At 53.3% G+C, this 12,864-nt stretch overlaps 4 protein-coding genes across 4 annotated transcripts; 2 read left to right on the top strand and 2 right to left on the bottom strand.

The window, feature by feature from the left end:
- Nucleotides 1-2,480: 2,480 nt before the first annotated feature.
- Nucleotides 2,481-4,038, bottom strand: CC77DRAFT_939415 (putative MFS transporter; the record flags this gene model as incomplete). The annotated part of the gene is made up of 4 exons (XM_018534671.1): nucleotides 2,481-3,302; nucleotides 3,359-3,436; nucleotides 3,492-3,870; nucleotides 3,932-4,038. 4 exons carry the CDS (start codon nucleotides 4,036-4,038, stop codon nucleotides 2,481-2,483), a joined length of 1,386 nt encoding a protein of 461 aa, XP_018384355.1.
- A 482-nt stretch (nucleotides 4,039-4,520) lies between these two features.
- CC77DRAFT_1032350 (fungal-specific transcription factor domain-containing protein) lies at nucleotides 4,521-6,763 on the top strand (the record flags this gene model as incomplete). The annotated part of the gene is made up of 4 exons (XM_018526729.1): nucleotides 4,521-4,651; nucleotides 4,721-5,319; nucleotides 5,372-5,403; nucleotides 5,453-6,763. 4 exons carry the CDS (start codon nucleotides 4,521-4,523, stop codon nucleotides 6,761-6,763), a joined length of 2,073 nt encoding a protein of 690 aa, XP_018384354.1.
- A 1,535-nt stretch (nucleotides 6,764-8,298) lies between these two features.
- Nucleotides 8,299-9,492, top strand: CC77DRAFT_1062852 (hypothetical protein; the record flags this gene model as incomplete). Its single annotated transcript, XM_018528576.1, has 1 exon — nucleotides 8,299-9,492. One exon carries the CDS (start codon nucleotides 8,299-8,301, stop codon nucleotides 9,490-9,492), a length of 1,194 nt encoding a protein of 397 aa, XP_018384353.1.
- A 1,207-nt stretch (nucleotides 9,493-10,699) lies between these two features.
- On the bottom strand, nucleotides 10,700-12,635 carry CC77DRAFT_176262 (NAD(P)-binding protein). The gene has a single exon (XM_018530473.1). It carries the CDS (start codon nucleotides 12,182-12,184, stop codon nucleotides 11,123-11,125), a length of 1,062 nt encoding a protein of 353 aa, XP_018384352.1. The 5' UTR covers nucleotides 12,185-12,635; the 3' UTR covers nucleotides 10,700-11,122.
- Nucleotides 12,636-12,864: the final 229 nt, after the last annotated feature.

Raw genomic sequence — 12,864 nt, 5'->3', positions numbered from 1 at the left:
TCTAATCACGAATACTGATTCCAGGAATTTCGTTGTCGAACGGCTTCCACTGCCTGCACTCATCATCTCTATGGCAGACCATATGAATCGTACAGACTATACAACACAGAACCTGCAAGAAGATGAGTGCAGTGAAGCAAATCATACCATTGAGAAGCGATACAGTGACTTCTCAGAGCGCTTACTCAGTCCTCTGTTCCCGAGCTCCGGTGAGAGCAAGGTCACCCCAAAGTTAGACCTATTGGGCGAAATGTCTTGCTTGGATGCCTCAAGAATTGACTTTGCGCTTCTCCGACAAGTTCATACCAAGCCGGATAGGCTACAATCTCAGCTAAGTGGTCTGGAACAATGCTCTTTGATCTCAACCGTGGAGAACAGAGTCTACACCATGCAGCAGTACGTTCAAGTTGCAGTGTTGCAGTGGTTCCAGGTTCACTTGGGAGATGAACGCCTTCTACAGCTCTTCGCGACGGCACTCTGCATGCTGTACAAGCGCTATGACGATGAAACACAGGAGAGGTACAAACATATGAAAGGCAAGTCAAGGATACCTTCGAGACACTGGAAATTGCCGTACAAGCCGCATTTTGACCGATTTCTCGAATATACACGCAAGAACAAAAACAAAGCTAGAGCACGAGAGTTCGCATCCTATACCATCAAGGGCATTGACGTGATGGTCACTGCTATCGTCACCTTTTCGAAGCTTTACTTGGAAGAGCACCGCTATGATGATGCCATCTGTGTGCTCGAGTTCGTGGACGACGTGTATACTGGACATGAGAGGCGATACGAGCTCAAGCGTCTCCTTATTCGAGCATATCTGGAAAAGCCACTGCGGGACGAGTATAACGATAAATGGAGCAAAATTGCTAAGCTCTCAGCGGAGCTGATCAGTGATGCGGACAGGAGCAAAAATATTGAGCGCAAATGGGCCATCGTGCTTGATCTCGCTCGATTCTATACTGAGTCGCATCAACCAGAAAAAGCCTTGCGGGAATTGGGAAGTGTCTGGGAATTTGAGATGAACGTGGAGCATGGCGAGGTCAAGCTTTACATCAAAATAGAATTGCAACTCGACAAGTCAAAAAAGCGAAAACTTGCTGTGCAGCGCAAAGTTGAAGAAGGTAGAGTTCATTTTATGAACGGCAGGCTTCGACTCCACCAAGGGCTTCGTGACGCGGCAGCAAAGGAAACTGAAAAGGCTATCAATTTCTGGGAGGATGCGAGGCAAGGAATCATATCGTGGCAGTTGGATCATGACGAGGAATGGGTTATGGAGATTGAAGAGATGATCGCGGAAGCCTGCGTTGAAATCGACAAGTCAGGGGAACTGGACAAGGCAGAGAAAATACTCAAACGCCATCTGAAAAGGCTCAAACAGGTTCCAGACCACGAAGGTGCGGAGCATGCAGCCAAACGAATTTGGGACATCGAGTGCAAGCAAGCGAATATATGGATCAAGAGAAATGACAAGAAGCACCGAGAAGACGCCATCAAGCTACTCAAAGACAGACTGGAAAGATACAAAGACATTTACGGGCGCCAAGACGCATGTACACGTAATTGTGCCTATCTTCTTCGATCTGCGCTCAAGAAAGATGACCGGGACGAGGAAATCAGACTGCTAGAACAGCAGTATCAACTGCAAGAGATGAGCGCTGTGCGAGTGCCCACAGTGAAAAGAACCGGGAAGTACCTGTCGCTATCAAGTCAGCCATGGTGGTCGGTAGTCCTGATTGTTCTCATAACTCAGCGCCTCTTGCAGGTATTGTTGAATCGGTGGTGAATCAAAGTCGCTGGACCTGGACATAGCAAGCCAAATGTTAGTTCGCTGATTCAGTCGTACAAACTGGGCAAATGGCTGGTTATGATTGATCATGCAGGTTTTGTTAAGGAAGATGAAGTTCGTAGTGCTCACTTGTTGTCCACGCACCGTTTTCTGTAACTTCTTTCATCGATATGAGACATATAGAAGACACGATTCAATCCACTTGCTTTTTTAATCATGATGTGTATGAAAGTTAATACTTCTGCTTGGATGTATCTTATACAACGTCCTTCTTTCACGATTTTGTTACACTGCAGCCACCGGCCTTTCTAACATGCTATCGGCCTCTTTCATCATGTCCTCGGCTGGATTAGGCTCTAGCCTATTACAAATCCTGCTGTAAACCCTTCACGATTTCAAGACGCTCTGCTTGGTTTGAAGTTTCTCACGTGACGTCGGACATCGGCGTTTGGGCGCAGCGGTCAGAGCACAGCTTACGCCGCGCTCTGACCTGGTCTTCGTTCGACGAACAGACTATTGGGAACTTACGCATTCTGTTGCCTCTATACCTAATGCATCCGGATGCCGTTTTTACGAATCTAAACAAGAAAGAGAGTGAGAGACTATCCCTAATAAACGAGCCCGACATTAAAATACAGGAGGTTGAGCCGCCGTCGCGCTCCGGAAACGGCACCCGTGGCCTTCATTACTACAACTTGACCATAAACCGCGTCCTTAAGGTTTCTCCATATCGGTAGAACAGCCATGGAACAGGCGTGAACGCAAGAGTAATGAAACCCAAAACACTGTTACCCCAGCCGAGGCCCAGTTTGTCATACAACGGCGCTGCAACAAGGCCCAGAAACGCGCCGAATGGGGAGCGCACAAGAAGATTAGCAGCGAGAGCCGAAGCTGCGGCTTCTGCACCAAAGGAGTCCACGAGGTATATCTGGCCGGGTATGACAACGAACAGAGATCCAAAGCCGATGATGGAAGTACCCAAGATTGGGACGATCCAGTGGACATGGTGGTAGGCGCTCCAGCCGTACATGAAGCAGCCCAGCGGTGTGATGGGCCCAAACCACTTCATCAAGATGAGACGCTGCTCTGGCTTGCTGACAGTGCCACCCTGCTTCTGCCCGAGGAGTTTGTCGCTGAGAATTGAGAAGACCACCAGGCCGAGAAACATGCCGATCCCGAGACCGAGGTATGCCAGCCCTGATGTCCCTTCATCGAAGCCGTAGACTCCCTGGAAGACAGTAGGGAAGGTGGTGAAGAGAAGGAAGATGAGACCGAATAGCACACCAGTGTAGAGAGATATGAGCAGGACAATGGGCGAGAAGAGGAGCATCTTAAACGGCCGTGTGATAGCACGGACGAGGACCTGGCTAGGCGTCTCTTTCTTGGCTTTATCCAACTCGAGCTCCATACCCTCGGCGTCCTTCGACGACCGCTTGGCTTTTCTGCGTAAGAGGACAGCAGCATTGGTTTCGCGCATGAAGAACATGGTGGCCAAACCGATGATACCAGACTGAACGCGATACCGATTAGCAGTTGAGCGTTTATTATCCGGCCAGGATGACCTACCATGATCAAGATGATTCGGAACGTCCAGCGCCAATTAGTGTACTGCGACACGTAGCCTCCGATGATCGGGCCAAGCACCTATGTGGTCAGCATTTAAATACAAAGGGTCGTCCCGACTGGAAACCAAACGTACAGGTCCCAAGAGTGGGCCCATCGCGAACAGGGCCATTGCCTTGCCTCTCTTCTCCTGAGGAGTAATGTCTGCGACCGTACCGCCGCCAATGGACATTGGCCCCGAGGCAGCGCAGCCGCAAAGGAACCGGAAGACGAGGAACATGGACACGTTGGTACTGAAGGCGCATCCCACAGTGAAGGCGATGTAGACAGCATTGCAAGCGTTGTAGATGATGAGTCGGCCGTACAGCTCGGACAGAGGCGCGAGGAGAAGAGGGCCGAATGCAAAGCCCAGCACGTAGAGACTGACAGTCATGGCCTCGACAGTGGAGTTCGTGATGTTGAATTCCTTGGCAAGCTGGGGTGCTCCAGGGGCGAACATAGTAGCCGCCAAGTTGCTGAAGTTCACAAGTTAGCACTCATGCGCTGTTCTCAGGATCACAATAGGTCAGTACTTACGCTGTGAGGGTAAAGATGCTGACAATGGCCACATGGAAATTCTTCTTCGGCGCTGGCCAATTCAGGGGATTTTCAGGGCTGTTGGGGTCACCCCAAGGATCGCTCATAGACTCCGTGTGTAGTTGAGCAATCGAGGAGTGCTGCTCACTACCCACTTCTGGATCCCGGTCGCCAGCAGTTGAATGAGCCATTGCACGTCGAATATCGATCGATCTGAGTGCCTGGTTGTTATTGCTATGCAGGTTGCAGCACGAACATTGGGAGCAGTACGGCTCTCTTGAAGGCTTCCTCGCCTTCTTGGCCGTAAAAGGAAGTCCGCGGACCTGTCATTTGCTCCGGTTACAGAACAACGCCAAGCCAGAAACGGACATGAATCTTCTGGTTCTCCGAGCAAATGGTGGTGAGACTGGGCGGCCAAATGCAGTAAGTCCATGGAGCACCGGAGCGGACGTAGGCGGGGCGGAGCACGATCGCGGGGCGGGCGTTCGGGGCTTACAAGGATTGTTCGGTTGGCGGTGTAAGCCGCGTCGCCAGGCCGATTCTGACACGCATGAGTCTTAGCAGGAAGCTTGCTTCTACCTCGCCGACAATGTCAGAATCAAACGGATCTCAACTCCCAGAGTGGGGGCCGGGCAAGACGGCCAGAGGCAGGGCCCGCTTACCCTCCAGCAGGCGTCGCGAGCGACCTCAGTTCTCCTGCAACCTGTGCAGGCAGAGAAAGTAAGCTCACCACAACCTATACTCACTCGCCTGATAGAAGGGCGAAAGAGCTAACACTAATCTTATCAGACTGCGATGCGACAGACAGCAGCCCTGCGCATCGTGTGTGCAGCGTGGGTTGAGCCTCTCATGTTCATACGCCGCTCAATCAGCGGCGCGCCCAGTTGGTGCTGACCAACCTGTGCGTACGGTACAAGATCGAATCCAGCAGCTCGAGAACTTAGTGGTGGACCTGATGCAAGGAACATTGACAAGCCACGCGGCCCAGCCTGGCCAGGCCCTCCCAACGTCGCATTTGCCGAGTCCGTTGCTCACGACAAATCAGTCTGGCACGGACAGAGTTCCGGAGACTGACAACAGCACCTCACCTGGATCTGAAGCGGGCAGTCTGCAACTGACTAGTTCTGGTACCAATTATGTCAACAGTTCTCATTGGGCGGCAGTTTTGAATGGAATCGCAGAACTCAAGGACCATTTCGACAGTGAAGGGAACAGTCCTGCCAGCACCGATTTTCACGATATTTCGATTCCTGAGCAAACAGGCCCACAGCTGCTCTATGGCTGTAGCAAATTTCCGACCAGGCAAGAAATCATTGAGTCTGTCCCTCCACGGCAAGCTGTAGATCGGCTGGTGTCGCGCTATTTTAGCTCCTTTGAGATGTCTACGGGTCAGTTTTGTTCAAAAGTGAAACTTATTGTGAAACTGACAGCGGGACGCAGCTGTGTTGCACAGCGCTCAATTTCTGGAAGAGGTAGGCCGATGGTTTGCCTAGCTGTAGCTCGATTGCTAACACCGCCAAGTACGAAAACTTCTGGAAGGATCAATCCGCAACCCCAGTCATATGGCTTGGTTTACTGTTCACCATCATGTGTCTGGCGGCGCAGTTTCAGATATCGAGGCTTGACCCTAACAGCCAGACTCCAGCGACTCCCTCGACAGAGCACGATCTCGAGAACATGGTAGAGACATTCAAGGAGAAAATTGTGCAATGTCTGATTCTGGGGGAATATGCCAAAGGTGGCCCGCACGTGCTCGAAACGCTCCTCCTCTACATTGCAGTTGAGCTCTTCTCTCGAAACGACGCCGAGATTGGGGTCTGGATCCTCTTAGGCACCGCAGTTCAGCTCGCGATGTACATGGGATATCATAGGGACCCAAAGCATTTTCGAGAGATGTCGCCTTTTGTGGGAGAGATGCGAAAGAGGGTCTGGGCAACAATCGTCGAGCTTGATATCGGCATTTCCGCTCAGATGGGCCTTCCTAGACTGATCAAGCAATGGCAGACGGACACGGTGGAACCTGCAAATCTTCAAGACAGTGACTTCAATAAGACAACCAAAGAGATGCCTGCAGCTCGGCCAGAGAACGATCTCACTCCTATGCTATATCGGCTGGTGAAGGGCCGAATGATGTCGACGATCGGCTTCATCTGGGACTTTGCAGCCAACACCAGGTCTTACACATACGCGGATGTCATGGACATGGACACGAAGCTGCGAGGGACCTATGTCTCCATCCCCGAGTGTCTCAAATGGCGATCAATGGCGCAATGTATACTCGACTCACCACAGATCATCATGCAAAAGGTTTATCTGGAAATCATGTACCAAAGAGCGAGGATTGTACTCCACCGGCGGTATCTCAATTGTTCGCCGACCAAAACCCCGTACGGTTATTCCCAACAGGCATGCCTGGACGCAGCGCTGAAGCTTCTTGAATATCAGCATATGCTGCAAGAAGAAACGCGGCCGTTTTGTCAGCTGTACCAAGAGCGGTGGCGTGTTACCTCCCTTGTCAATCACGACTTTCTTTTGGCCACTAGCGTCCTGTGCGCGTACTTGCAGCAGGTCCGTGGGGAGACGGCGACGGCAGGCGCCGAAGGAGGCACCAGCGCTGACACAATACGAGCATCCTTACAACGCTCATACGGCATATGGCTCAACTCAAGCAGCTCGTCCAAGGAGGCGCAAAAGGCCGTGAGCGCGTTGAGTGTCATTCTCGGGTCTCAGGACTCCATGGACACGAACACCAACAGCGAGACGGACATGTCGTTTGATCAGCTCCCCACGTCTCCCGGAACTAGCGTCAGCTTCTACCCCCAGAGTGAGTGATGCACATGGCGCCGCCCGTATCTTGAGGCTAACCTGGCAAAGTGTTTGGCGACTCGGCCGGCTTCGGAGTCCAATTCCCCGTGTTTGACTTGATAGGCCTGGGTAATAATGCGACTTCGCCAGCGGTGGCACCGCTCAGCAACTTTCAGGTCTCCACACCTGCCTCTAGTAGTGACTGGCAGATGTTGGATGGTGAGCCGCTTCCAGGCCGCCTCACGACATACGACGGACGCGACCCGACTGAGCGGAACTTAGCTCTGCAAAGACCCTGGAGTGGGGCTTTCTATTAGCTTACGGCGATCCATAAGAAAGCCGGCGGCGACACATCAACGCCGCGCGAACCCCACGCCCAGTCTGGACGGGCCTACACAGTTGAGCATTCCACAGACCAACGGCCCTTTCTATTCCGATGGAACGAACACGCAGAGCCCCAGGTCCGCGTGCGGACTTGGCTACGTCCCATATAGCCAGATTGCAGTAGTCATAGCTTGATCCTCCGGAGGGTCCCAAGCCTTTAGCGAAAGAATTATCAGATGGTGGGGCATTTGCCTCCTCGCTGAACTATACGGGGCGGCCCGCACTGTGGCTTTTGAGGCAAACATGATCAGAAAATGTGTGTATCATCCAAGACGTGTATAAATCCAATCACACCACCGTGTACGCCGATGCGAGCGTCGAGTGGCTGTGGGCAGGATGAGTGCGTTAAAGCAATATCGACACGAAGTTTTTGTGACGGTGGTGCCACAATAACGTGCTCAGGCGTGCAACGGGGATGCGAATGCTTGTTCATCCTTGTTACTGCTTATTTCGCGCGTAATGCGGGGGACGGGGCAACAACGGCGCACACTCCCGTGAAGCCGCAATCGCTAGCGACTGTATCGTCCTTAGCGCTGTGGCGTATCTCTAAGTATGTAACAAACTGTAGGCGAATGAGACACGGGCGAAAGGATAAAGCAACAATCGGCCATTACAAGCACAGAACACATAACTCGGCGATTAAGTCTATCAAGTTATGCGGTGCACGCGTCGTAGCCAGGCCGTACAGAAGCTTGCAAAATCGGTTTCCGCTTTTTCCTGTGCACACCTGGTTTAAGTGACCCCAGTTTTGATAGGGATCCATGCCCGTGGGCCGCGCAGACTTCTTCAAAGGCGTTGGAGACCCGCGCACCTGGCCTAACTGCAAATATAAATCTTCCACGTGAAAACTCATCCGCAATCTACTTTCGGCGGCCGTTGCGTTTATAGCCCTCAGCTTATATACATCTTTTCGGTGATGAGAACTCAAGGCACCCGACTGCTTATGGCTCTAGACCCACACGCTGAGAGCTCTTCTTACTCCGCCCCAGCAACCCTGGCTATCGGCTCCCGGACATTCTTCTAACGAACGATGCTAAGTTGATTGCTAAGTTGCTTATAATGTTAGCGCCTTGGCTGGTCAGTACAGACTCTGCGATTGTTGAAGTAGACACACTATCCTCGACGTCATTCAGAGCCATTTCTAACCTTAAATGCCAATTGACGGGGGAACACGCAACATGTTCCAATCCATAAGATCCTCGTGCGAGCGCTGTCGTTCTCAGAAGCTCAAGTGCGCTCTGCCAGATGGATCCAATGGCCAGGGGCCATGTCAGCGCTGCTCTCGGGCCAAGGTCGAGTGCGCCTTCAGTAGACGCAGGAGGGCAAGTCGCGGAGACCCAGACAAGCCGAACAAGAGGGTGAACTCCACTGCCACCACTGCCACAACCCCCGACACGAACACCAATCCCATGCTGGCGAGCCCCGTCACTCCCGTCACCATGGCCGATATGGCTTGCTTGACCATGCCCAGCCCTGAGGTCGAGCCAATCGTCGAGTCAGCAACGTACGATGTGCTGGACTGGAACACCTTCCAGCTACAAGAACCATGGGACAAAACCATGGACTTGCTCAACGACATGAGCAGCTACGACCAGGGCCAGCACATGAAGGATCTGGACAACGAATCTCTTTTCGACACGAGTCAGCTGTACTCTTCTCGAAGCTCGCCGCCCAAGCAAGCATACACACAAGCGGCAAAGACTCTGACAGGGGCTTGTGGTGAAAGCAACGGCATGGTGCAACGGCTGCTGCTCCTGCTTTCGCAGATGCAATACCAGATGAGCACACTGAAGGAAAGACCGTGGCGATTCGGCAGCATGTGCGGTCTTAACGACTACCCCATCGGCACCATTCTCCACCTCACCCAAGAGTTTATCGCCGCCGCACAGCCCATTCTCGGGGGCCTCAACGAGCCATTCAACGGAAACACGAGCACCACGTCCTCGAGGTCGGAAGGCATACCGGTGGACGATCTGGCAACGGTATTGGTCTTGAGCGGCCACATGTCCCTGATGCGCATCTATAGCATCGCCTTTGGCCACTTCCAGTCCCACCTCAGCCGAGTGCCCAGCCAGGGCCACTCTCTGGGGCGGGGCTCCGTGAGCCCAGGACTCCAGCTGAGCGAGCTCCCGAGTGCGAATGCGGCTCACGAGCTGGGGCGCGTACATATGGCTCTTTGTATGCTGCAAGGATCGCTCAAGGACGTTGACGGACAATTGGGGGTTGGGGGTGCAGTTGCGCGCGAGATGGTCATGGCTCAGTTGAGGAAAGAAGGCATGTCGACGACTGAGAGTGTTCTGGACGGCAGTAGCGGACTGAGCAAACAGGCTTCGTCTGTCAAAGAGCTCTTGCGGGAGAAAATGAGCCTCTGATCGTTTTGGCGAGGAGGGCTCCTATGATCGCACGTTGGGATACATCCAAGGCGTCTTGACGGTCTTCTGTAGCATTGGCATTAGCAAACCTTGTTCGAACCACATACACATGTAGCATAGCCAGCTCAAATTCGTAGTGTTTTCAACCTTCAATCTATCCATTCACGTGATGGTCGGTCCATACCATCCTTCATCTCTCCTCCCTGTTATTCGTCCCACTTCTGTTCTTGTCGTGGCCGCATATTGCACTGCTGTTGGTCGGAACAACCTTGAGAATCTGATAACGCTAATGAGAACAAGGGCTAGAGTACAACTTAAAGCTCGTTTAGCTGGATCCCTTAGCAAATCTCTACGCACATCTGCATTGCGCCCCAGTATCAGATTCAGCCACAAGATAATGCAACGCATGGTCGTGGCGGGTCTGAAAATTCCCCAACGGAACGGAATCGACGAACAGGCTCAACAGTTCTGCTCCTTACCGCACGTTCCGTGATCATGATCCTTATCCCTACGAATCCTGTCAACCGCTAACGCAAAATCAGATAAGTCTCAAGAGCACCTGACCGCTTGTCGGTCATCGGATAGCTCTGATCAGATAACCTAGATCTAATCAAGAGGTGCCCAGATTCCCTATCTGGGCAATTTTGCCAATGCTTGCCATTGCGTAAGCACGCCATCCGAGTCAAGCAGTGGTCGTCGCCGTTTAACGGACTATGGTGACGCTACTTTCGGGCGCCTGAGAAGATGACCGCGCAAGCAGGGATGCGGGTAAAGTGATTGCTTATGGGTCTATGACTTGATCGTGCCCGCTCTACCTGGCATTTGGGGCCGGACATTTCGTACTCGGCACCACATATTGGTATGCAGGACGCGGAGCGCAATTCTTGCACTTACTTGTTGACACATGTCCGCAAGATGCAGTGCCTCGATGTAAAATGACGCACGAAATGGAAGCATGTCATCGCTAGCAATCTACGTTGAAATCGCAGGAAATGAGCGTTTATATCTCCAGTTTATGCTTAGGGCATGACCTTCCTCACGTACGGGCGGCCCGGCGCCTGGCTGGCGTCCTTCTCGGACATGGGCGCTCTGATGCCGATCTCTTTGTATTGGGTCGAGGCTGGCTTTCTTTCTCTTTGTTCCAGGATGGGAATGACGATGATGACCATGGTTACGTAGGACATGTATACGCTCTTTAATGAAATGTGTCATGATCGCGATCAATTGACGATCTCTTTATGAAGTCTTTCGCTTTTGAGACGGTTCCAGTGAGATGGTATCGTTCGGTCTTGGTTCTAGCACTCAAGGCAGGGTGTTGAGATTGGCTTGAGATGGTCGGTTGTAAGAACAGTGGGAAGACCTAGGGTCGTTAACCTAGGTTGAAGAGAGGGCAGGCGAATACTCGCTGTGCTTGGAGTAGCCAGTCAATCATTGAACGAACTGAGGTTACGAAAAGGCTGTGACAGGGTTTTGAGACAGTTGTCGTGCGCATCCACATATCCCAAGCTTTTTTTATTAAAGAAGGGATGTGGCATTCAATCCTTCCCACATGTCTCTGTAGAATACATACATAAACCAAAGCCGCGCATGATCCTCTGAGCACAACTCCCCAGAGGTGAACCTCCCCATCTCACACAGTAAACACAAGCTTCTGCCCCGAAATTCGCTTCTCACGGATATCCTCGATCCCGCCCAGCACATCCGGCAGCCCGCCCTGCCTGACCAATATCGGATGCGGCCTTATGAGCCCCTTATCCAGCAGCTTCTGCAGCGTGACCGTCCACTCCGCGCCGAAGCGCCCGATCTTCGCATCCGCGGGCCTCCAGTGAGGTTTCGGCCAGCCAATCTCCTTGCCCATCATCTGCGGGCCCATGACCCAGTCCGGGCGCACGACCTTGCGCTTCTGCGCCACGGCCTCGGCATACGGCTCCAGCGCCGTGTAGTTCCCGCCTGTGCGCCCGATGACCTGGTAGCAGAACTGCATGCTAGCGGTCGTGGAGATGCAGTCGAGCGCGAAGCGGAGACCGTTTTTGGTGTACGCTTTGATGGCGGGCACGACGCCCGGGTCCTTGTAGTCGAAGACGGCGGTGGCGCCGTACGTTCGCACGAGGTCGAAGTTGTGCGGTGAGCACGTGGCCACGGGGTCGAAGCCCGCGAGCTTAAGCAGCTGGATCGCGGCTGTGCCTGTTGAGGAGGAGCCGCCGAAGACGAGGACGGGCAGCCGTTGCGGGCTGGGTTTCAGCGGCGTGCCGGGGACGCCGAGGCTCTTGAAGATCGCGAGACCCGTCGTCATGAAACTTATGCCTAGTGATGCGCCTTCTTCGAAGCTCAGGCTGTTGGGGATCTTGAGCAGCGTCCATTCTGCCGCCGTCGTCCACTCTGCGAACGCGCCGATGGTAGGCTCGTTCGAATTCATGCCCAGGACGACTGTGCAGACGCGATCTCCGAGCATGATCCCGCATTTCGTGGCCTCTGATCCAATTTCTTCGACGGTCCCTGCAAAGTCGAAGCCTGCGATGGCATCGGCGGTCACGTAGCTGCCGGTCATTTTCGTGTCGACCGGGTTCACGGATACGGCTTTTGTCTTGATGAGGACGTGGTCGCCTACAACTTCTGGTACGGGAGCATCGTGGGAGAGGCGGATTGCGCCGTCCGAGGTCCCGATGAGTGCTGTCTGGTATTTTGGCGCCATGCTGAGGAGAATGGGGGTGGGAAATAGTCGTGAGGCGCTATGCAGCTAAGAAACGAACTCCCTGCCGGGCGCGTCACATCTGGATATGCCCAGATATCTTATTGCTCGCATTATCCGTATACACTCTTCACGAAGACCGCAGTCGCTATCCTTGGCACGTCCTCTCGTCTCGAGTACCCTCCGAAAAAGTCCGACCATTTCCGCAACGCACGTAGCACACGTGCGCGAACACGCGGTCTTCGGAGCCGCACCTGGGATTGGGGTAAATGGCGAGAGCGCAGCGCAGCACGATCAGATGGAGCTACGGACCGGGTGTCGGGCGCCTGGAACGCGCGTTGGGGTGATCTGAGTGTGGACTCGGGTTCGGCGTCGAGTCGCAACGTGCGGCCTCGTGGCGCGACGGGTGGCCGTTGGACCCTGGGGAGGGCGGATGTCTCATGATGGGTGGGCCTGGCAGGGTTCGAGAAAGTTTTGGGCGGTTTGCGGATAGTAATGCGCTCAACAGCGAGAGTTCCGTTGACTGGGGAAGTTCGTGTTAAGGACGGCTGCCTTGCAATAGGGTGTGGGTCGTGTCATCGGACGGCCCTATTCACTCATCTTAGCACACTGATAAGTAGTATCTCAACATCACCATTCCGTGCAATCGAGATGATTGTATGATTGTAAGCCATGTGAATAGT

This window comes from Alternaria alternata, assembly GCF_001642055.1.
Source record: "Alternaria alternata strain SRC1lrK2f unplaced genomic scaffold CC77scaffold_14, whole genome shotgun sequence".
Taxonomy (NCBI): Eukaryota; Fungi; Ascomycota; class Dothideomycetes; order Pleosporales; family Pleosporaceae; genus Alternaria; species Alternaria alternata.
The sequence above is the reverse complement of the archived record's forward strand: the minus strand, read 5'-3'. Positions and strand labels throughout refer to the sequence as shown.